The following is a 24023-nucleotide window of genomic DNA, read 5'->3' as shown; positions in this document are numbered from 1 at the left end:
GGATTCATATAATCCCGTATGTCATTCCCTTTGTCCTTCGGTATGTTACTTGCCCGAGATTCGATCGTCAGTATCCGTATACCTATTTCAATCTCGTTTACCGGCAAGTCTCTTTACTCGTTCTGTAATACAAGATCCCGCAACTTACACTAAGTTACATTGCTTGCAAGGCTTGTGTGTGATGTTGTATTACCGAGTGGGCCCCGAGATACCTCTCCGTCACACGGAGTGACAAATCCCAGTCTCGATCCATACTAACTCAACTAACACCTTCGGAGATACCTGTAGAGCATCTTTATAGTCACCCAGTTACGTTGCGACGTTTGATACACACAAAGCATTCCTTCGGTGTCAGTGAGTTATATGATCTCATGGTCATAGGAATAAATACTTGACACGCAGAAAACAATAGCAACAAAATGACACGATCAACATGCTACGTCTATTAGTTTGGGTCTAGTCCATCACGTGATTCTCCTAATGACGTGATCCAGTTATCAAGCAACAACACCTTGTTCATAATCAGAAGACACTGACTATCTTTGATCAACTGGCTAGCCAACTAGAGGCTTGCTAGGGACGGTATTTTGTCTATGTATCCACACATGTAAATGAGTCTTCATTCAATACAATTATAGCATGGATAATAAACGATTATCTTGATACAGGAATTATAATAATAACTATATTTATTATTGCCTCTAGGGCATAATTCCAACACGAAGTGTTGGTTCAAATTCAAAGTTTGCCTAAAATTCAAAGTTTACCTCACTAGTTCAAATTAAAAGTTTACATATAGAATTATTACACCTTACAAGTTTTCACAGTACTTCAAATTGACGACATAATCCTTATTACAAATCTTTAAAGTTCAAAGTTTATGACTTGCATTCAAGTTCAAATTCAAATCTTTGCCTTGCTCCTTGTGTTCCGGGATGGGTTAACCGTCTTGCTTCTGGTTTCCCTGGCTGGGATATTTTGTGCTTTTGAAAGCTTTGTCTTGTTGCTTCTGATCTTCACTTCTGGTGGTGGCGGTTTTGTTGAGCTTTGACTGATCGAGCAAGTGATGACCAGTTGATGGTCATCTGTGGGCTCACTAATCTTTAAAGGAACTTTAGACAAAATAACTTCCTCCTCTCTTATAGCTTCAAAACCTTCATAAGCCATGGTTTCAAATTCCGCATCAGATGATGGTTCAACCGAAGTTTGTTCCTCTCTAGGTCTTTTCTGTCTTGTGCCTCTAATTATCCTAGAGTTGGGTCAAACAGAAATAAGCTTAGCCATCGATAAAAAAGAGAACAAATGCAAAAAGGCACACATACCAAGCTGCTACTTCACTTGCTTCATTCTCTAAACTTGTTGCATTCTCCTCTGCTGCTGCATTACCCTCTAAACTTGCTGCATTCTCCTCTGTTGCTGCATGATCCTCTGCATTTGCTGCTGCCCATTGTTCCTCTTCTCGAAATGATGCATCAACTGGATTGTTACAATGCCTAGCAATATGCCCTAAGATACCACATCTTTTGCACTTACGCTGTTTTTTACACGACCCTCTTCACCAGCTCTTATCATGTTTTTCCTTGGTCTTCCTGGTGATCTAGTCAGTACAGGAGAATGAAGTTTGAACCCTGGGTCTACTATGTTCCATTGGTCTTTTCCCAAGAGTGCAGGCACATTTTCAACATAAGCAACCCTAAATTTGGCAACAGAGAAATATTCAGAGCAATACTGATCAACTTCACCATCTTCACCTCCAATAACAGTCATGAGATGTAGGGCATATATGCACGTCTTCCCGAGGATTTGCCATTGCCTACAGCTGCATTCATTGGTTGCAAGGTTCACTGGATATCTCCATTCCCTATTTTTACTGTCACTGTATGTTGCTGCGGCAACAGACAACAGTGCCAAAGATTGACACGCTGACGGAGGCTGGGCTTGCGTTGGTTTTCACCTTGAAGAGGAAAGGGTGGTGCAGCACAGGAGCAGTAAGTATTTCCCTCAGTTTGAGAACCAAGGTATCAATACAGTAGGAGAATCTCGTCAAGTCCAGAGTACCTGCGCAAACACAAACGAGCTTGCACCCAACGCTATAAAGGGGTTGTCAATCCCTTCAAGATTGATTGCAAAGTAAGATCTGAAGGCGGAAAGTGCAACGAAGTAAAAGAGTAAGGTTGAAAATATGGTGTGGAGTAGACCCGGGAGCCATGGTGTTCACTAGAGGCTTCTCTCAAAATAGCAAATATTACGGTGGGTGAACAAATTACTGTTGAGCAATTGATAGAACCGTGCAAAGTCATGACGATATCTAAGGCAATGATCATACATATAGGCATCACGTCCGAGACAAGTAGACCGATACTTTCTGCATCTACTACTATTACTCCACACATCGACCGCTATCCAGCATGCATCTAGTGTATTGAGTTCATGACGAACAGACTAACGCCTTAAGCAAGATGACATGATGTAGAGGGATAAACTCAAACCAATGATGAAAACCCCATCTTTTTACCCTTGATGGCAACAACATGATGCGTGCCTCGCTACCCCTTCTGTCACTGGGTGAGGTCACCGCACGGTATGAACCCAAAACCAAGCACTTCTCCCATTGCAAGAATCATAGATCAAGTTGGCCAAACAAAACCCACAACTCGAAGAGAATTACAAGGATATGAAATCATGCATATAAGAGATCAGAAGAAACTCAAATAAGATTCATAGATAATCTGATCATAAATCCACAATTCATCGGATCTCGAAAAACACACGGCAAAAGAAGATTACATCGGATAGATCTTCATGAAGATCATGGAGAACTTTGTATTGAAGATCCAAGAGAGAGAAGAAGCCATCTAGCTACTAGCTATGGACCCGTAGGTCTATGGTGAACTACTCACGCATCATCGGAGAGGTCATGGTGTTGATGAAGAAGCCCTCCGTATCCGAATCCCCCCTCCGGCAGGGCACCAGAACGTGCCCCAGACAGGATCTTGCGGAGACAGAAGCTTGCGGCGGCGGAAAAGTACTTCGATGATCTCCTGATTTTTTCTGGAATTTTTGGGAATATATAGGCGAAAGACCTAGGGCAGAGGTGGCCCAGGGAGCCCACAAGCCTGGGAGGCGCGGGCCCCTTGGCCGCGGCTAGGGGGCTTGTGGGATCCCTGGTGGCCCCCTGCCCTGGTTCTCAGGCTCCCCGATCTTCTTTTGTTTCGAAAAAAATATTTTTGGAAGTTTCGTTCCATTTGGACTCCGTTTAAAATCCTCCTCTGAAAAGGGTCAAAAACATGGAAAAAACAGGAACTGGCACTTGGCACTGAGTTAATAAGTTAGTCCCAAAAAAGATATAAAAGGCATACAAAAGATCCAAAGTTTCACAAGATAATAGCATGGAACCATCAAAAATTATAGATACGTTGGAGACGTATCATATGTCACCTCAGCCTCGTATGTCGACGGTCGAATGCATTTCATTCTTAGTCCTCTTGCCTTGGCATGCAATGCCTTAATCGGAGATGGGAGCATAAGATGGCCAACATATTGTGGTTCTGCAATTCTTTTACCAAGAGCCATCTTTACCATGATCATCTGCCTGATCTTATCAAATGCTTGCCACAACAAAAGCCCTTTCACTGACTTGAACTTTGCATTGAAACACTCAGCAAGGTTATTGGTCACATAGTCTACTTTGCAGATTTCATTGAATTTGCTTCTTGATCATAGCTTTCCATGATGTTCATCCATGTACTCCGTCACCAAAGGATTATGAGCATACAACACTCTCAAATGGTGCTCATGCTTCCTCAAGCTGCATGTGTATGATGCTGGCCATAGATTCTCATCATAAACTTTGCCTTTGAATTTCTTTTTGAAATTCTACGCTAGGTGTCCCATACATTCCCTATGTTCCACTCCAGGGAATACAATTTCTACTGCAGTTTCTAAACCCTTGCAAGCATCTGTGTGTATAACTAAACCTGAGGGTGTACCTATAATGTTGCACAACTGCTGCAGAAACCAGACCCAACTCTCCTCACTCTCTACCTCCAACACACCCAATGCAACTGGGAATAGCCAGTTGTGTCCATCAACTGCAGAAGTTGCTGCTAGCTGGCCTCTCCATCTTCCATTCAAAGGAGTCGCATCGACAGCCAAATAGGGCCTGCAACCATTCAGAAACCCCTGCCAGCAAGCCTTGAGACAAACAAAATCCCTCCTGAAGCACTCCTTCTCCATTGTCTTCCCTTTTAATTTGTACTTAACTATATGCTTATCAATCTCTACAACACTCCCTGGACTAGTCGTCTCCACTTCAGCTTTGAAGGTGTAAAGCAACTGAAAACTCTCATTCCATGGACCATTAATCCTATCAAGAGCCCTTTTCTTAGCATAGCAAATCTTCATGTACTGTACATTAATCTTGTACTTCTCAAATAGCTTCCCATGAAGTAATGTTGGACCAATTGTTGGTGTTTACCTCACCCAATCCAAGATTGCATCTGCCACCCACCTAGTCTTTGCAAGCTTAGATTTTTCCTCCCCCCCCCCTCCAGGTGGGCAAGTGTGCCCGTGTGGGTTGCTTTTTATCTGAAAAAAATGAAAAATGATGTCAAATACAATTAATAAATAGTACACATGATCTGAATATAGAATGGATAAATAATCTGATAACAATGTTCAGTTGTAATACCTGAATCAATTTGCTCTTTCGCATAGTGGATGCATGCAACCTACACCTACACCTATCATAAGGGCAATGAACAGTGAATCTTCCTGGCTCACTCCTATCAACCTCATAAGAGTTTCCAATGAGAATGCAATATGTAGTCACTGCATTACGACAGTCCACCATCGATTCGGATACGGTTCCTGGAGTAAGGTCGGGATTCTCCCTGTTCCACTCAATTGTTGGCATGTCCTCACCATCATATTCTTGTAAAACTAAGGAGAGTCGATGTTCTCCTCCCTCTCTTCATCATTAGTGTCATCAAATCTAGCACGACTGCTAGGCTCCTGTGCATATTCATCTTCCACTGCATGTTGACTGACTCTATCTACCAGTTCAGGTAATAGAATCGCATCCTGATCATCATGTCGAGGCACTTCCTCGCCAGGCTCTGCATCTACTTCTACATCAGGTGCAAAAGGGAGAGGAGAAGTGGCAGAATTAGCGGCAGCCGACAAGTTGTGGCTTTCAGAACCACTAGGTTTACTTGGTCTCGACCTACAAGGAGTGCGAGGACGCTCGCTATTAGCACAGACAGATGATGTCTGAACACCCTTCGGGATACGTTGTTTGCGTGCCTGAAGCACACCGATATGGATTTTACCGAAACGGCTGTCAGCATTCAAACTAAATAGCAACCCCAGATGCTCATCACAAGTTAATGGGACAAATCTCTGCTCAGTACTGTCGAAATATCTCAGTTCAACAGCATCGGTAGGGCTCCACGGATACTCACAAGAGAGTGCCTCGCGGAAATCTCTGAACGAAACGGTGGTTTCTACCACTTTAGGATAGAAAAATCCAGAAATCACACACGGTTTAGTTCCATGCAGCTCGCTAGTTTCCATTCTAACCGCCAGTCGAAAAGCAAGTGCAGGATCAACCCTGTTCGATTGAAATAAGATAAAGGGCGCGGTTAGGCCTAAAATACTTCAGATAAATTGCGCTGATTCACGCCAACGGTGGTCAAATACAGCCAAATTTACGGATCTTCTAATCAATTTGAGAGGAAAACGGCGCTTACAGAGGTGGAATCCATGAATTATCAACCTCTGATTCGACCCAATCATCTCCACGGTTGATGGGCCGGACGGGGTGCCCCCCCCGACATCGCTTCCTAATCTTAGATGGGGAGACAGGGTAGATGCGACAGAGGCGGCACGACTGCGGCAGAGGCAGCAAGAGTGCGGCGGAGGCGGCACGACGGCGGCGCGGAAGCGACTGGATCTGATTCAGGTTATAGGGAGTGTCAGTTTCGCGGCCCCACTGGTTACCACGTAATGGTCAAAATGTGGACTCCACCCTATGCGGCCCCACTAGTCAGAGTTAACGGTCAAGCCATTGGCCCGGCGGCAACGTCCGCTGTGACCAGTTCTCAAGGTTTCGGGCAAGGGAGTGGGAAAAGTGAGCAAAAGTTAAGAGCGTGGGGATGAATGAGCAGAACTAACGAACCAGGTGCACAGAAATAAAAATCCCTTTATTATTTGCATTTACTTTTCATATTTAATATATTCATGTTACCTATCCATCACTACTTATCACTTGCAAGTAACGAGTTCAAGGGGATTGACAACCCTCTTTGATACGTCTCCAATGTATCGATAATTTATGAAGTATTCATGCCAAGTTTTCCTATGGTTACAATACTTTTATATGGTTTTGCTATACTTTATATGGTTTATTTAGAACTAACCTGGACTGACGCTATTTTCAGTAAAACTACCGTGGTGGTGTTTTTTGTGCAGAAATAAAAATTCTCGGAATTAGACAAAACTTTCTGATGGTTTTCTGGAAGAAAAGAGAGATACTCGAGCAAAGAACCACCAGAGGGCCCCCTGGTGCCCACTAGATACCAGTGCTCGCCTGCCCCCTGGTGCCCACTAGATATCAGTGCTCGCCTGCCCCCTGGCGTGGGCTGATGTCTAGTGGGCCACTCTTGGCCCATCTTGGCGTGATTCTGACGCCAAAAAATCCTATAAATATAGGAACCTCTAGAAATAACCCTAGACGAGAAGTTCCGCTGCCGCAAGCCTTGGAGTGTCCCTATCAAGGCCCATGGAAATGGCATTCGCGAGGACCCTTCCTCGTGAGGGGCCGCTCGCGGGGCCCTCTCCCGAGAAGTTTCCTCGCAAGGCTCACATAGGATCCGACGCCCTTACTCCTGAGGGGCGGATCTGTCGAGGGCGGCGTGTCAGGGTCGTACAGCCTCGCCCCCCATGTGGGTGATGTGAGTCGCTCTATGCAGCGCCAGGACCGGTCCAGCAAGCACGAAAGGGGAGGCTTTCCCCTTTGGTGCTAAGGGAGCCGAGGCCGGCTGCGGGTTCCCAAAGCGACCCACCAAAGGTTTCCTAATCAGTGCAAGAGGGCCAAGGCAGGGGCTTGACAAGACGGAGGTCATCCCCGAGCCCACCTGCGCATCACTAAGGGAAGCTTTTATAGGCGAAGATCGTCTTTGCCAGGGCGGGCAACAAAGTTGTCTCCTTTTAAAATGGTCGTTGTGGTTGCCCTTCCCGTCGGGTGTGTTTTCGAGGGAAGAGGACCAAAGTCGGTATAAAAGAGGAGCCCGACCTCCGTAAAGGGGGATCCCAAGCTCATTGTGTTGTACTAGGGCAAGAACCCACCTTTGTACCCTTCTTCCATCTCAAGCAATCTATCAAAGCAGAAGTAGGGTTTTACACCATATGATGGCTCGAACCTGGGTAAACTCCCATGCGTCCTAGCTCGTCACCTTAACTCGCACCGACGTAGAGTCGCCATGAGGTTAAGAGGTTGAACCGGGTAGGAGAACGAGCGCATCGTAGTGTTCGAACCTTTTCTTGGGTCTGCGTAGCCTCGATTCCGTCAGCCCCTACAACCTAGAATACTTTGTGAATTCAAAAATATATGTGATTATGACTAGAAGCACTTAAAGCTAGCTGGTTGTTCGAAAATAATTAGAGCCCGACTATAATTTGCTTAAGCCAGACATGATTTGAAACCAATCAACATTAGACTACTCCTTGTGTAAGTTGGTGTCACTGGTCACTTTCTTTCATACATCCCATTATATATCAAATAACGTTTAAGGTGATGAAGAATCTTCACCACTTGCATGGGCACCATATGCAGTCAACATCAATGGTGTAAATTATGCGGTGAAGGAATGTGATGGTTGTGATATCGGTCATCGATGGCAACAGCGCATACGTCTCGCATGTTGGTTTTCGTTTTACTTTGTTTTGCTCTTTTACCCTTTACAGTCAAACTCAAAACTGTGGCTGGCTCGTAAAACCTCCATCGTAAATTCATAATCAAAGGCAGTTGTCCAACAAGTAGATAGACACATGCTGAGTTGTCCGACAAGTGGACGTAGACCCATACTCTACCTCCTGCAGTGTAGTAGTATTACAGTAGAATTGTTTGTTTCTCCATCCGAAGATACGTGTTATTTTTTTCTAACTAAAAGCACTAAAAAGTAGCCAAAAAGCAAGCGTTAGACAGAAAACGGTCGCCCTTTAAAGCGGCTAGACAGACAGATAGATAGATGGATAGGCAGACACGGCGAGTTGCATCGTCATCGTCCGTTGGTCGCACTCCCCCGCCCGCGGTTTCGCCGGAGACCGGGCCAAAACGCCCCTCCCTCTGCTCGGTGAAGACGAGTACTCAGGGACTCCACGTACGCCCCGCAGGCCGCTCCAGCGCGAGCGTTGCCGCTCCGGCCTCGGCTCCGCCGCGAGCCACGCCACGCGTCCCCCCTGTCACGACATGTGTCCCGCCGGGCGGGCGGCGTACCGTGCCCGCGCTTCCCAAACTACCCCTCCCCCTAAAAGCAAAAGGGCGGAGCGAGCGGGGGGCCCGTAGCCCGTAGAGGAGCAAATTATTTTTGTTGCGAGGGAGCGCCTTGCCTCCTTCCTCTCCGTGCGAAACACCAGCGGCGGCGAGAAAGAGCGGGACAGCAATGGCGTCGGGCTCCCTCCTCGGCTGCGCAATCCTCGTAAGCCTTCGATCCTCCTCCTCGTATGCGCTCGTTTCGATCTCGCCTCATGTGTCGTCATGAGCTGCTGGCCCTGAATTGCGCTTGGTCCCTGTCCCTCCCCGCGGCGGCAGGTCCTTCTCTGACGAGCGCTGGAGCGTCCTCTGGCGAAGCAACGAGTCCGTGCGGGAGCTTCCCCTGTCCGGTGACCGGTCCGTGCGCGTGCGGCGCCCATGGAGGCCTACTCGAGGGACCTGCTGCGCGGCCTCGGCGGGGGAGACGAGGCCGGTCGGGGCGAGGAGAAGCCGCGGCGCTTGGATTCGCAGGCCGAGGAGGTCGAGCTTAGCCTCGGGCTGTCGCTCGGGGGCCGGTTCGGGCAGGAGAGGAGGAGGGGCGAGGGGCTCGCCAGGTCCTCGTCGGTCGCCTGCATCCAGCAGGCGGCGCTGGCGCCGCCCGCGCTCGGCAGGACGAACTCGCTGCCGACCATGGCGGAGGCGGAGGCGGGGAACGACCCCGCTTCCCCTAGGAGCGGCGCTGAGGTCCAGCCGCAGGGGAGTGGTGCCCCTCTTAACGGCGTCGTGGCGGAGCCCGCAGCTTTGCCACGGGCGAGCTTGAGCCCGTCCCCAGGCTCGTCGGACGGCCAAGGGAAGCTGCGGGCGAGCTTGAGCCCCCCGTCCACAGGCTCGTCGGACGGCCAAGGTACTAATTTTGCACTATTATAGTCATGTGGTAGTAATATTTTATTAGCTCAAATAATCTTTCATGCTCAGCAATGTTAAAATGCTGTTGGCAACTTGCTACATTTCACTGGTAGGAGTATATATTGTGTTAGGTAGGAATTGTTTCATTGTTTCTAAGAAATCTGTGAGCGTAGATGCAAATATGCAATCATGCAATGCACATTAGGAAAGTGGAATTAGGGCTTGCCATTTGCCAATTGCACCTGGCCGGTGAATAAAGTAGTCCAGTTGGAGTAAAGCGCCCCTGTTTCTCCCTGGAGTATAGCTAGGCCGCTGGATCTTAGCCTCTTAGGTGGATTCGGCAAGCTAAGGTGCTGTGTTATCATCTGTGTTTCCTTGTTGGCACCGGGGAATTGTCTTACAGCTAGGTTGGCTTGCTTATGTGACAACTTCTACATTATTATGCAGCTGTCCTATTTACAACTATTTGCGTGTCAGGGTCTACTAGAACACTGCCATGATTTGTGTACCATTTTAGGAAGATGGTAAAGCAATGTGTAATCAGGGTGCCTGGGCGGCCATCTCTAGCCTATAGGGGTAGAAAGTATTATAGGGCCGCCGAGACAAGCAATTATTAGAGCAATTACAATAGAGCTGAGTCAGCTGATTATAAGAAATAAAGTAGTATATTTTTGCTTAACTGAAAGAAAGAGAAGAGGAGAGAGAAGATAAGCGGGCTTTTTAAGAGTCAGCTCTAGCACGTGCTTCTAGGCACTTTGTGAGAGTGAAAGGTGGGCCATATAGTAAAAAGGTAGTACACTCTTCTAACCAACTATTGTACATGTTACCTATAAGATGGGCTATAGATGACATGGCAACGCCTTATAGCCAGCAGCTGGCTATACTACTAACCATGCTCTTAGCTCACTAGCTCTCTCTTCTTCTGCAAATTGGGCAATCCCATTTATTAAAGGCGACAGCCCTTACAGGACCATCCTTAAAGAAACAGAAAATTACGCATGGATCCTTGGGAAATTGGCGTCGTCTTCCTCCTGCACTCCCTAGAGGTGCGGCGTGAGCAAAGTTTGATACCGCATCTAGACCTCTGAAATACAATTGGAGCCAGGGAACGTTGTCAATTTACGGGCCGAGAAGTCGTCGATCGGAGCCAGAGGATGCCGACGAAAACATATCGCCGACTGGGAGAAGGCGGTGAAGAGAGTTGGACGACCAACCAAGACCCGGACAGATAGGTCGGGGGAACCTAACCTCATTAGCTCCCGGACGAAGCTGAAGCTGGCGTTTGAAGGAGGCAGAGGACCAAGAGACGAAGCATGTCGTCTACTCCACTGACGCCTTCGGAGACCACCTGCAAAGCATGTAGACGGAACCAGATCCGCCACACACTAGAAGAGCAACGACTTGGCAGTCCTTCATCCTCCTATATGGCGCTAACATGGTCGCCGCCGACAAGGTGGACCAAGAGTCGAGGAGACCTTATTCTTATTCTGCACGACGCCGCAATCGACAACACATCACTGTCGTCAGGGAACCAAACCCTAAGTAAACAGTCTTTTGGTATACTAGGTCAAATGCATGGCATTTGTTTGTATCTTGTAAAGCACATGTCGCTTACTTTGTCAAACATTTATTATTCGAAGGTGGTACAAGATTTTGATGCCTTATTCAACATGATATTGTTGGACACGACAAATAGCCCTCGGCTTGCATGAATTGGAATGTCGTATTCAGCAACCAAAGTTGAGGTTTGTCGTTGATGAACAAGTTGAAGTCGTTGCCCATCCTAGTCATGTTGCTCGCCATTCTGGTGTAGCTTCCGACACCAATGGGTTTGCTTATCTAATGGAACATTTCACTCCTTTGGAGAGTAGCACCAAAGGTTGCCATTTCATTGTATGTTGTGAAGCACATGATGCCCATTCAATGGTGACTTACTTGGCATGATATTGTCGAACATAACAATTGTCGCTCAAATCCAACATGAATTCGAGCGGCTATATCGGCAACAAGTTCAAAGCCTATCAAGGTCTATCGTTGACGAACAAGCCGAACATTGTCGGTTATCCTAGTGCGGATATTTGTTGATCCGGCATACCATGTGAGGCCGATGTGCTTGTTTATCTGGTACAACATTTACTCGTTTGGTAAAGTAGCATGAACGCTTGGCATTTCTATATAATTGGGAAGCACATGATCCTTGGTCAAACATTTCCCGGAGGTGGGACATGGTTTCGGTGCCTTACTCGGCATGATATTGTCCGTCATGGCAAATAATACTCAAATCCAACATAGTGCTCAAAGACAATATGAATTCAGCCGTTCATATTTGGCAACGTAAGTTCGACATCCATCGAGGTCTATCATTGAAGAGGCAGGTCTAACACCGTCGGCCATCCTAACGTGGATGCTCGTCATTCCGGCAAAACTTGCGATGGCAATGTGCTTGTTTGCCTAGTGTAACATTTTACTCGTTTGGCAAAGTAGCATCAATGCCACATAATACTTCATCAAAAAGAATGCCGGATGTGGTAAATGGTTTCGGTGCCTTATTCGGTATGATATTGTTAGACATGGCAAATAACATCAAGTATGACACGAATTTCTCCGGGTACTCTTGGACATGACAAGTAACACTCAAGTATGACACGAATTTGGGATGCCATGTTCGGCAACCAAAGTTGAAACATGTCGAGGTCTATGGCTGAGGCCCAAGTAAGGACATTATTAACCATCCTAGTCCTGATGTTGCCAATTCGGTATTAACACTTTTCTCGTTTGGTAAAGTAGCATCAACAATTGCCATTTCGGCGTTTCTTGTGAAGCACATGAGAAGGTCATATTCAGCGAATCAAGTAGGAAACCCGTCAAGGTCTACTGTCAAGGAACAAGTTGACAGCCGTTGGCCATCCTTGTCCTGATGCTTGTCCTTCTGGTGTACCTTGCGATGCTGATGTGCTGGCTTACCTAGTGTGGCATTTTACTCGATTGGCAGAGTGGCATCAAGGTTTGCCATTTCTTTATATCTTAGGAAGCACATGATAGCTGGTCAAACATTTATACAAATGTGTTAAATGATTTCGCTGCCTTATTCAGCGTGATATTGCTGAACACGACATAAATAACAATTAAATCTCGCCTGAATTTGGCATGTCTTTATATTCAACAAGCAACGTTGGAACCCCTTCGAGGTCTACCTCTTAGGAACAACTTGAACGTCGTTGACCATCCTAGTTGATTGCCATTTTTGTGTATCTTGCGACATTGACGTCTTGTTTACGATTTACCTACTCACATTTACTCGGACATGGTACCGGATTCAGCTATCGAAGTTGGACACCTGTTGATGTCTATATCATTGAGGAACAAGGTGAACATTGTTGAGCCGAGTAGCTTTGACGCTCGCTGTTTTGTCATTCCTTGTGATGCCCATATGCTCGCTTATGAGTCCAACACTTACCAAGACATGGTAGAGGACCTTGATGCCTTATCCAGGATGATATTGTTGGACACATCAAAAGCACCCAAATCCAGTGTCATACTCGACAATCGAATCTAGACACCCTAGAGGTCTGTCGTACACCAGGGAAGCCATTTCCAGCATGGATTTCGGCAGCCCGTAACGACCAGCACTTGTCGTCGACAAGAGACATCACACATTATTGGTTGCCAGAGTGCAAGTGAGCAAACAGCAACCCTCCACCTTTTCCGCGACTAGATCCCCCCAAAGCACACTTCAATATGGTGCAAAATTCCCCCTTTTGTTTCTTTTCCTTCAATATTTATGTCTGCATGGTTCATCTTTAGCTAAACTAATCATCTTGCCTCAAGATTAATTATTTATGTTTTGAAAAGGGTCTACTGGAGCAAATCTATTAGTATTATACTGAACATGTGGTTATTTCTTACAAAGTTGGTTCCGGTGACACAGGGAAAGTTTTGAACCAACCAACCACATCATGGTTAATGAAAGTTGGTTCTTATTTTTCATATATGCCAAGTCATTTGGTAGTTGAAAAAGGTTTCCTTTTTTCGCAAAGAGAAAGTTGAAAAGGTTGAAAAATGCATTTTCATTTTAGTGTACTGGAGCAATAGGGTCATCTCCGTATCTATTTGTTTTAAGGTGTATTGCATCCAGGGACCGTCAATACCGTGCTCATTTTTTATTTTATTTTTAGAAAAGGAGGATGACCCCCGGTCTCTGCATCTGGGAGATGCTTGCGACCATTTTATTGATTATTCCCGAGGACCTTACAAAGTAGTAAGTAGTACAACAATATGCCTGAATCCGCCATCTTAGCAACATCTGCCGCTACTCCTATACATATGATGAAGGGGTGCAAGCTGGGCCAAATACCCAGACCTCTCACCTAAGCCTAACATCTAAATCCGGAGGCCCCGACCGAGCCACATACTGGGTCAGGGGCACAAACCGGTCTGACGCACTCACATGTGTCGCCGCCACCATCTTCCACCGGTTCATCCTCAGAGCAGATTGAGGTGCCAGCCTTGGCAGGTGCCTCCGCCACCGACGCCACCATGACGCCAAACGACGACCTCCACCTACGCGAGTCCATCTCCAAGAAGCGGACGCAGATCCATGCTAGGATAGGGCCGCACCACCGCCGTCGCCCACCACCCACAAGCGCCACCCAGCCCTAAGGTTCCCAAAGCGGCGGCGTTCGGCGCCTTCAAGAAGGGAACGACGCCGTGAGTGCTGCCGCCGCCCAACAAAGTTAGGGCTTTCGCCCGGGTGACGTAGGGGAAGGGGAAGTGAGGGGATCAGTCCATACCGACGCCTCCAAGGAGGGGAACGGCGCCCTCAGGCGTCGCCGTCGACGCGGTCGGCCATGGTCGGCGAGGGATTTCGCCCGAACTAGATCCCCGCCACCACCAGCGCCTCCTGTACAGAACCAGCGACCCAAGAAAGGGCTAGCCCGCACGCCGAACAGGGGAGGAGGGGATGAGCCAGATCACGTGCACCGGCCACCGCAGAAGCCGCCGCCGGCCGCCAACGACCACCGGATCCTGCCGCCCGCGCTACCGGGATGCCAGATCCACCGCCCGCACGGCTGCTAGCCTTCCATGCCTCGCCCATGGAGCGGTCGCTCCAGATCCGGGGTTCCCCACGCAGAGGCAGGGCAGCCAAGGCCCCGCCGCCACGATCCTTGGCGCCCCGGGCTTGCCCCATCAATACCGTGCTCATTGTGTTTGTATCCTCTTGATGCTCCATTTTGAGCCAATAAAATCCACCCTTTATAAAAAAAATGACCATCAATACTATCAAGTGTTTTCTTTCTTTTTTTGTACAGGATGTGTTTGTAAGGACCTGTAATACATAATATGTGACCTTAGGCCTTCCCAAAAAAACAAAAACAAAAAGAGAACACAGAGATCGTGAAATAATGTTACCAAACAAATCCAGTTTAACACATCATCTTGCCATATATAAAGTACTATTAGTTTAAGCAAGCGTGCATTACTTCGAGGATGTTCTGACGATGTATTTTCATTTTGCATGCAATACTGCAGGTACCATCACGAGGACAAGTTCACTCCCTGCTGGCATTGAGGATGGGTGGAGGAAGAGGAAGTTAGCCCACACTCTCGAAAAGCTCGGGATGAAGAGGAGGATCGAGACGATGAACTCTTCCAACGTTTCTGGAGAGGACATTGGAGAGAAAGTAGAAAATTACGATGATCCTTCTATGAAGAGTGAGCAGGCAGGAGGAATGCCAAAAGTACAAAGAATGAACCATAGCAATGTCAGGCGTCGCTCAAGTGGGCTTCCTCCACCATATCAGCCTCCGGCTGCATCACAACGTAGCTGCTTGCCAGGGAATCCAAGAAGGCAAAACTCAGCTTTGAAAGGTAAAGTAATTTGCTATATTGCATTATTAAGCTTTGAAAGGCTGCATCACAAGGTATTTTGCCATATTGCATTATTATGCTAGAGTGTCATATATGCCAACATAAAAAAAAAAGTATTTGGTATTTTGATTTGACAATGCTATGTTCCTACTTCCATGCTTAGATCCTTGTGTTACTCCTTCAAATATTATGCCAGTTTAATCATGTAGTTATCTGGATATCTTTAAGGTACTTGGCTTTGTCGTCTGAACTACCAAGCCAACTAACATACACCCACCAAATTAAGTTGTGGCTTGGATTCATCCTGACCTCTGGACCAAAACCATGCAGTTACAGTATTTGTCCTATTGGGCATGTCCTTGAACAGGAACTGCAAGGATGCCAATAATTGACTATGCTAACTAATCCTTGTTATAAAACAACTACTGATAGATTCGGACTGTTCTATACATGCTGTTGTTCAGTAGCAGTTGGTTCGTATTTCAGTGTTCCTACCTTCTATCAGATTTACATCTGTTGATCCCTAATCTTTACAGGAACTCCTGGCGCTCCTGAGCGGAGCCTGTCATCGGCTGTTCTGCCCTCGTCTGAGGGTGCAAAGAGCACTGCCGTGACAACCTCTTCATCTTCAGCATCGGCGGTGAGAGCAGCATCCCTTGTCATCTCCAAAGGAGAGCAGCAAGATGGTTCAGAAAGGACCGCTGCAAGAGCGAGTGCGGCAGACATGATGGTGCGGAAGATGCCACCGGTGTACACCAGTGGGCTCCCCAACTGCGAGAGGATCGACGGCTTCCTGTACCAGTACAGCAGAGTTGACGAGGTGAGGATTGTGTGCGTGTGCCATGGTAGTTTCCTGACTCCGACGGAGTTTGTGGCGCATGCTGGAGGCGGCAAAGTCGCCAACCCGATGAGGCACATCGTCGTCAACCCCCCGTCTTCGCTTTAGACCGGCGCGTGCATGCAGGTCGAGCAAGTGCTCCGTGTGTGGCTTCAGCAGCCCTAAGCTTAGCTTGGAATTAGAAATCTCATCGTGAGACTGCATTTTATGTTTTACAGACTTTTACATCACAGTGCTTATTATCCTGAACTGAAGACATGGTGGGAGATTTGCTCCTGCAGACAACTAAATAGCAAACATATGACAGGTTGAACATTACCCTCTTGTCGTCACTTGTTTCCTGCTGTTGCTGTCGTTGTCGTCTTAGGACCAAAGGTCTGCGGTTATGATCTTGTAGATACAAGTAGCAGCTTGTTGGTGGCAACCAGCCCGCTGCAGCAAATTTCATGAACCAGCGACTGGTCAGTTGTTGGTGGCAACCAGGCCGCTGCAGCAAATTTCATGAACCAGCGACTGGTCAGTTGTTGGTGGCTTCTCAAAGCTACCAGCAAACCAGTCACTAGTGATGGAGCACCAGTTTCATGGAGGTCAGTAGCTAACCATGTACACACCCTACAAGTGATGGTCTTCAGTCACATCTTCAGAGCCAGTGGCTTACTAATATAGAATACTTTGTTAGCCTGGTCACCACTCATGATGGCGACTGATCCTAGTGGCTGGCTTCTCTGGTGATGGGACACCTGTTTCATCTTCAAGTCAGTAGCTTACCATGTACTCCCTCCGTCCTGTCCCAAAATAAGTGCCTTGGCTTTCAAATTTGAACAAATTTGAACTAAAGCTAAGACACTTATTTTGAGACACAAAGAATACACAGCACCCAGTCACAAGTGGACAAGTGATGGAACATCTTAGGCCCAGTTCTTTTGCCAAAATCTCAGGATTCTTCCAGAATCCGACCCCTCCCAGAATCTTTGACCGAGAATCCCCACATTCTGTCAAAAGGACTGGGCCTTAGTGGCATCTTCTGAGTTAGTAGTAGCTTCCCATAGAGTACATTGTTGGTCTGGTATAGATCTTCAGGGAGGATTGATGGGGGTTATCCCGTACAAGTCAAAATCCTCCCCCAAAACATTCCCAGGGCACAGATAAAGATGTGACTAAGCACTTGCCCAACCCACTAATACTAATCTAGTGTAGCCACCAGGAGCACTTGCTCAGAACATATGTTCAACGTCAACTAGCAGTGGATTTGCATCCTTGGTCATATGGAGAAGGAATTTGCAGATCAAACAGATGGAACAGAGCAAGATTACCCTTATGTGCTCCGAATCGAACGTCTACGTATATAACACAGGACAGCAAAAGCGTTAAGTTAACACTACATTTGAGGAGCGACATGGCAGAAAGACACGGCTGAAGCAGCAAACTTGGGCCAAAACATGGCTTCATCTAGCAAAGCTATGAGAGCTTGGATATCTATCTCCTCAAGGGGAGCAGGCATTATCTTGCATCTTCTCTTCTCCCAGCAGGGGGCGGTGAACTTGGAAATCTCCTTCAGTGGAGCAGGCATTCTCCTCTTGCATCTTCTAGCTGGAGGTGAGCCTGGCGATCTCCTCAAGCTGGTACCTCGCTTCAGCAGCAAAGTCAACCGGCGACTCGCTCCTCACGGTGATCCTCTGCCTCTTCTCGCCCATGTACTCGTTCTGCGCAACGCTGACACGGAACAGGTGGGGAACCCAGGTGGCTTCCTTCAGCTTGAGCTGGAACATGTCATCGCCCTCCTGCAAACAGAATTTGACAAATCTTAGATACAAATCATAAATCAAACAAGACTGCATTTTGACTGGCGAGGCATGAGTTTTTTACCTCTTTTCTGATCCGATCAAGATTATCTGCACTGCAGCCGACAATCCTCTCTGCTTGGTCATTGAAAAGGGACAGCCAGGCCTCACCTGTTGGATCAGAGACCTTGATCACCATGATGTACCTGAAGAGCAAACAAGACACGCTCAGCATTGGCTTTTCATGGATAATTGGGTGACAGTAGGACGTGTTTACTTCAAACAAGTAGGATTATTACCTCAACGAGCACTCCTCATAGTTCTTCTGGCACCCTTCACACCAGTATCCTGATCCGAGTGCCTCGGTCACCTTCTTGTTGCAGGTGGTGCAAGCGCGGTACCACATGGTCTGGTCAGGCTTGATGTGGCTTATGTTGGCACACAGGCTGAAGAAAACAGGCTGCAAAACAAATCGGGTCAGATTACTTAAGGCAACTGCAAGCTTACAACCATGAATTGTTCAGATTGAGATGGACTTTGTACGGCTAACAAACATCCAAAGCCTTACCTTATCCTGGCCCAAGTTAGGGTCACTTGTGATGTGAGACAGAAAAACTCTGTCAGAGTACATTGATCTCAAACCACCAGCGCTGGATGCACCCATTCCAGCACCAACTGATGCCAAGGAAGTACCCTTGCCTTCAGATTCATACCTGTTCGGCAAACAATGTGGTCATGATCTATCACAGGTAAGGCTAATTAAATGAAGAAGCGTTTAGTATCAGGGCCTTACCAGGCTCTAAGCTTCTCAGTCTCAGGCAACTCTGGGTTAATAACAAGTGTACTCTTGCCTACTGTAGAGACAGACACGCCTGGTAGAGAAATTTAGCAGCAAACTATTAGCACAAACAAACAACTCATGACTGTCCAGAAAACAGTTGGTTGGAAGGGTATCAAGAACATACCTTGAAAGTCAGATACTTTCAGGCTCTTGATTGCAACGATAGGTGCAGAGTCAACCATGTCCAACAGCTCTTCACCAAGAGTGGTGGCAAGATCATTCCAAAGAGAAACTGTGACGGTCTTGTTTCTGCAATCAAATTAGATGTAAATCAGAAGAATGCACCACGTTTCTAGCTACAATATCATATAAACCACATTTTAAGCTATCAGCAAGCTAAGTTGCACTTACGAGTCATCTGCAACAACAATGTCACGCTTTGGAATTGACTCATTGTCGATCTTCCTTCTGATACTCAGAGTAGGTGATACACTCTGAACAACACCAATGATATCTACAGACAAGAAATGGAACAGAGTAAAATTAGCCAGGCTGGATGCTAGAAGGTAATAATATACTGTAGTTCACTGCCAGGCTGGATGCTATAAGGTAATAATATACTGTAGTTCACTGAATTTAAGCAATTCGGCCTCACCTACTAACTCCCTGCCACCAACATATGGCCCCAGCATATCAATCTTAACAAAGTTGTATTGCACTGGTGGAATGAAAGATTCCCCCTCAGCTTCTTCAACAACAGCATTCTCATTCAGGGTCATCTCATAGTCATTCTGGACCGTCTTGAACTGCTTGTTTGCAATTCTCAGCGACCCCTTGGAGATGTAGTAGACCTTCCCAAGCTCAAACACGGGATAGAACTTCTTTGCAGGCTCGTTGAACATGGTGGCCTGGATTTGGGTGCCCTGTATTATACAGATCAAGCAATGCCAGCTTACAGTTAAAACTTGGTTCGGCAAATGCATGCATGAATGAAAGCGCTACATTGTCAGGGGAACTTACATCCTCGTCAGTGAGCTCTACGTTGAAGACATGGCCTTCTCCACGGGCATTCCTGTATGACCTGAGGTTGCCCTTGCTTGTGACCCGCACCTTGATGACCCAATTCCCCTGGTAGGGGTTCAGGGAGATCAGAGGATGGACCCGCCTGGTCATGGCCAAGCGAGCAGCGGGAGCAGCACTGCAGATACAGAAGTTACAAGAGTTAGCAGCGATTCTTCAGAGACTTCCGCAAGCGAAACAGTAGAGTAAGGATGCTGTTATGCAAGAAGAGCTTACTTTCCACGCTGCTCGCTAACAATCTGGGACGCGGACTTCACGTCGTGCCTGGGCTTCAGCATAATCGAATCCGGGGACGCACCATTGGGCTTGGAGATAACCGCATCCTCCTCCTTGGGCTTCATGAGAACGGATGGCTCTTCCATCTTGACCTCGCTCTTGATCTCGGCGTCAAGCGCCTGGGACACGACCTCGCACTTGGTGACGATCACCATCCTGCCGTACAGCGTACAGAGCACGGTGTTCAGTGAAGGATGAAACGGATCTATAAGATGGCCGGAGGGGGGTGGAGATTTTACTTACTTGTCCGACTTATTTGGGATGTCGTTGCATGTGTAGTTGAGGATGCGGACGAGGCCGAGGTTCTGGAGTCTGCCGGACTGGACCTCCGACGCGAAGTGGGAGGAGAGGATCGCCTTGACCTTCGCCTCCCCGTCGCTAGCCATGAAACTGCAAGGCAACAAGAACAGTCCGTCAGGGTCACGGGTCATATACAGGGGGAATCGGCGCTAAGAAGAACAGATCTGCGGCGGCACGGAGCAAAACGCAGAGATCTAGACATATTCTGAAGACCAAACGAGCGATTTCGCGTGGTCCGGTATGAGCGGAACGGACGGATAGATCCGGCGACAGGATACGAGGGAGGGGGGAGGAGGGAGAGCACTCACGCGAAGCGGGAGCCGATGGGCTTGAGGTCGACGACCTGCACGACGATCTCCGGCACGTCGGCGGCGGACTCCGGCGTGGGGTTGGCGAGGATGAGGGCCACGGCGCCCGGCGTCACCGACTTGGCGTCCATGCCTCTCGTCTCCGGCGGGGTTTCGCGCGCCTTCCGGAGGAAGATTTCGTGGGCGGTGGTGAAGGTGGGCAGCGGCGGCGGAAATGGTTTGGAGTTGGGAGAGGGGATGGGGTTTGGATTTGGAGTTGGGAGAGGGGATGGGGTTTGGATTTGGAGTTGGGAGAGGGGATGCGATCCGCGCGCTGGTTATAAGGTGCGTTTGAGGGGGAAATTGGCGGGCGGGGGCTTCTGGCTCCTGCGAATTGCCGCGGGTTTCTGTCAACGGCGGGAGGCGCGCGGATGGTTTTTCTTTTTTTGGCTCACGTTTCGGTGGCTCTGGCGGGAAAATTTTGAGGGGAGTTTTCGCGCCGGGAGCGAGCGGGCGGGGGGAGAGAGAGCGGGTGTTAGCGGTGTGGTGGTGCCGCTTTCTCGGCCTAGCTGGGTCGAGAGGAGGACTTTGGGGCCCAACATCGAGACGAGCCACACGTGATTTTTTTTGTTTTTGAATTCGGAAGTGTGTGTGATACGATTCAGGGGGAAATACTGTGTGCACTGGCCGTGGGAGGAGGAAATACTGATTTTTTATTAAAAAGAAATATATTAATATCGCAAACATGTCAATTACGTTCAGCTTTTACAACAACAAGATGTCTAAAGACATCAAGGTGACATCAAGGATGCACACGGACAAAAAAAAGGACTCGTCGTGGTGATGACACTCGCAACGGTAGTACCCTAACCAACATCTGGACCACAAAATAGATTCTTCGAAAGCAACTTCCCAAAAAGAAAATAATGCATAAGGAGTGTCTTCGCCCGATCGAAGATCTTGGGTTTTCACCTTGAAAAAAGTCTGAGTTCATAAAAAACAATGTCTTTAACAAGGTCATTGCCACGTACAACCAATGAAGGCGAGACCTTGAATTTTCACTTTAAAAATCTCGGCTCGGTGCTCAAAGAGCACCATCAAAAACGCAGTTCACCTGTGCTGCCACCCCATCTTGTCAAGGTTGTTGTTGCGGGTCACCAAATACGTGACACACAGGAAGGACATGTGTCGCTAGTCTGCATCACGACCAAAACACCTCACTCACATTTCAAACCTCCCATGGCAACCATCATGACTTTCGTCATCTGTGTTAATACCATGGATATCTATATTTAGACATGTTACGCGGCACTAACAAGAAAGTGAAGCTTCTCGCCACGCCCTCATGAAGCCTCGCTGCCCGAAGATAAGGGCGCCCACGACCGATTCGAATCTGATCTAGATATCCAGTGGCACCATGCGCCAGTCAGCGGAAATCTCTAAGGGGAAGTCCGGAACTCGTCGACGTCCAGATAAGGAGGCCGACATGAAGCATATCGACGACTTGGTGCTCGAAGATCAGGATGTCCAAACTGCCTTTAGATGCAAGACCAGGAGGCCCCCACGTCACTAGTCATCTCCCTACCGGACTCGTCCTAGAGAAGAAGGCAGACACGTGCTTCCGCACCGGCCCTGATCGGCCCTGAAGCCTAGATTGGGCTGTGAGGCCCAAATCAGATTGGAGCACCACGTCCGTCGGTGGCATGCCAACACCTTCACGACGTCACTTGGTCTACATACCTCATGCCCCGACTATCAGTGCTAAAACTGACGGATCCCCAATAGGGGGTCCCGAGTTGGTGGTCTCGACTAGATGGTAGTATGAACTAGAGAAATGCACTATGTTTACCCAGGTGTGGGCCCTCCCTACGAGGTAAAACCCTAAGTAATGCTCTAATTACATTGATTGTGATGAGGTACGATGATGGGGATATGACCCCTGGGTATGCCAAAGTAGAGGAGTCCATGCTCCAAAACATTCAGGGTCGTTTGGCCCCTTTGGCCGCGTGGCCGCACGGGCGGTCGCCCCCGTGGGTCAGGCGGTTGGCCAGAGGCCAGCTGTACACGGGTCCGCACGTTCGACCGACTGGCTACACGCACCCTTGATGGACAAAGCTTGGCTACACGACCCGTGACGAGGCAAGACATGGCTACATGGGCGCAAGTACCGCCGACCTTGATCGGGCGGTCCGGCCTTGTAGCAGACGTGCACTACCTACTCCATGACGTTGATGCGTACTGGCCACAAGTGGCGAGCAGCCGGCGGGCCTCGTGATAGGCTAGAGAGGTTAGGAGCCGAGGCTCGCACCCCTTTTACCCCCATATTGTATTCATCTCGCTACACTATAAAGCCATCCCCCAGGTCCCATCAGACGAGTTTGATCCTTTGCTCATGCACACACACACACACATGAGGCAATGATGTAGGTAGTGAGAGCTCATTCTTCCTCCTCACAGAAAGCTCAAGGAGTATCATGTATTGTGATCATCCGTAGTCACTCTGGCATGACTAGGGGTTTTAGCTCCATCGGAGGGCCCTGAACCTCGTACGACTATGTCATGTGCTTCGCACCCTCAGCCATCTTCAAACACCGTTGGTGCACATCAGCCCCAACCCACGACTTAAGCCACCCCCTCGCATCTGTCGTAGAAATACCACGACAGTTGACGCCCACAGTGGGGCCGGCAACCGCGCCGGTCGGAGTTGCGTTTTGGGTGGGGCCCTTGACCCACTCCAGCGCGCACATCACACACAACTTGGTTGTTCGTTTTGGTGCACTTCACTGCATCAAAGACAATGCTAGTCGTTTCGAGGACACGAACTTCCCCAAGGAATGCTTCGTCATCCTCTTCGACGACCACCGTGTCTACATCATGGTCGTCCCTAACGAGCACCCCTCGGAGGTGCTCAACTTTGACAAGCCGCCACCAACTGGCGGCAACGACCTCTCCAGCGACATTGATGACCCTATGCGGACGTGTGGAGGTAATGACCACTTCCTTCCTTGGCAAACCCCCGTTGTGTGTAGTGATGGGGACGTTGCACACACCCATCACGCATGCGGCGACCCGACTACCACGACCCAGGAGTTGGGAGACCAGTGCCAGCTGTAGGATCTGAAGTATGTCTAGAGGGGGTGATTAGACTACTTGACCAAATAAAAACTTAGCATTTTCCCAATTTTAGTCGTGGGCAAGTTTTAGCAATTGTAGCAAGTCAAGCACACCCTGCGCATGCAAGTCTAAGAGTATAGTAGCGGAAAGTAAATACATGCACATGTAAGTAGAGGGTAGGGATAGGAAGATCAAACACAAAGATTGGCACGATGATTTTTGGCGTGGTTCCGATAGGTGGTGCTATCGTACGTTCACGTTGATGGAGACTTCAACCCATGGAGGGTAATTGTTGCGAGAGTCCACGGAGAAGCAACCT

General features: G+C 48.2%; 2 protein-coding genes across 2 annotated transcripts; one reads left to right on the top strand and one right to left on the bottom strand.

Moving 5' to 3' along the window:
* Positions 1 to 8468: 8468 nt before the first annotated feature.
* On the top strand, positions 8469 to 16403 carry LOC123449319 (ninja-family protein MODD-like). Its single transcript, XM_045126501.1, has 4 exons — positions 8469 to 8699; positions 8813 to 9377; positions 14909 to 15247; positions 15784 to 16403. Exons 2-4 carry the CDS (start codon positions 8912 to 8914, stop codon positions 16191 to 16193), a joined length of 1215 nt encoding a protein of 404 aa, XP_044982436.1. The 5' UTR covers positions 8469 to 8699; positions 8813 to 8911; the 3' UTR covers positions 16194 to 16403.
* A 1002-nt stretch (positions 16404 to 17405) lies between these two features.
* Positions 17406 to 20905, bottom strand: LOC123449318 (replication protein A 70 kDa DNA-binding subunit B-like). Its single transcript, XM_045126500.1, has 12 exons — positions 20612 to 20905; positions 20247 to 20393; positions 19944 to 20159; positions 19668 to 19845; positions 19303 to 19570; positions 19059 to 19161; positions 18832 to 18956; positions 18660 to 18738; positions 18435 to 18579; positions 18166 to 18326; positions 17952 to 18072; positions 17406 to 17866 (listed from the first exon to the last, which is right to left on the bottom strand). Exons 1-12 carry the CDS (start codon positions 20740 to 20742, stop codon positions 17672 to 17674), a joined length of 1869 nt encoding a protein of 622 aa, XP_044982435.1. The 5' UTR covers positions 20743 to 20905; the 3' UTR covers positions 17406 to 17671.
* Between the last annotated feature and the right edge of the window lie 3118 nt (positions 20906 to 24023).

Source organism: Hordeum vulgare, chromosome 4H, assembly GCF_904849725.1.
Source record: "Hordeum vulgare subsp. vulgare chromosome 4H, MorexV3_pseudomolecules_assembly, whole genome shotgun sequence".
Taxonomy (NCBI): domain Eukaryota; kingdom Viridiplantae; phylum Streptophyta; class Magnoliopsida; order Poales; family Poaceae; genus Hordeum; species Hordeum vulgare.
Note: the sequence above shows the minus strand (reverse complement) of the source record. Positions and strands in the feature narration are given on the sequence as shown.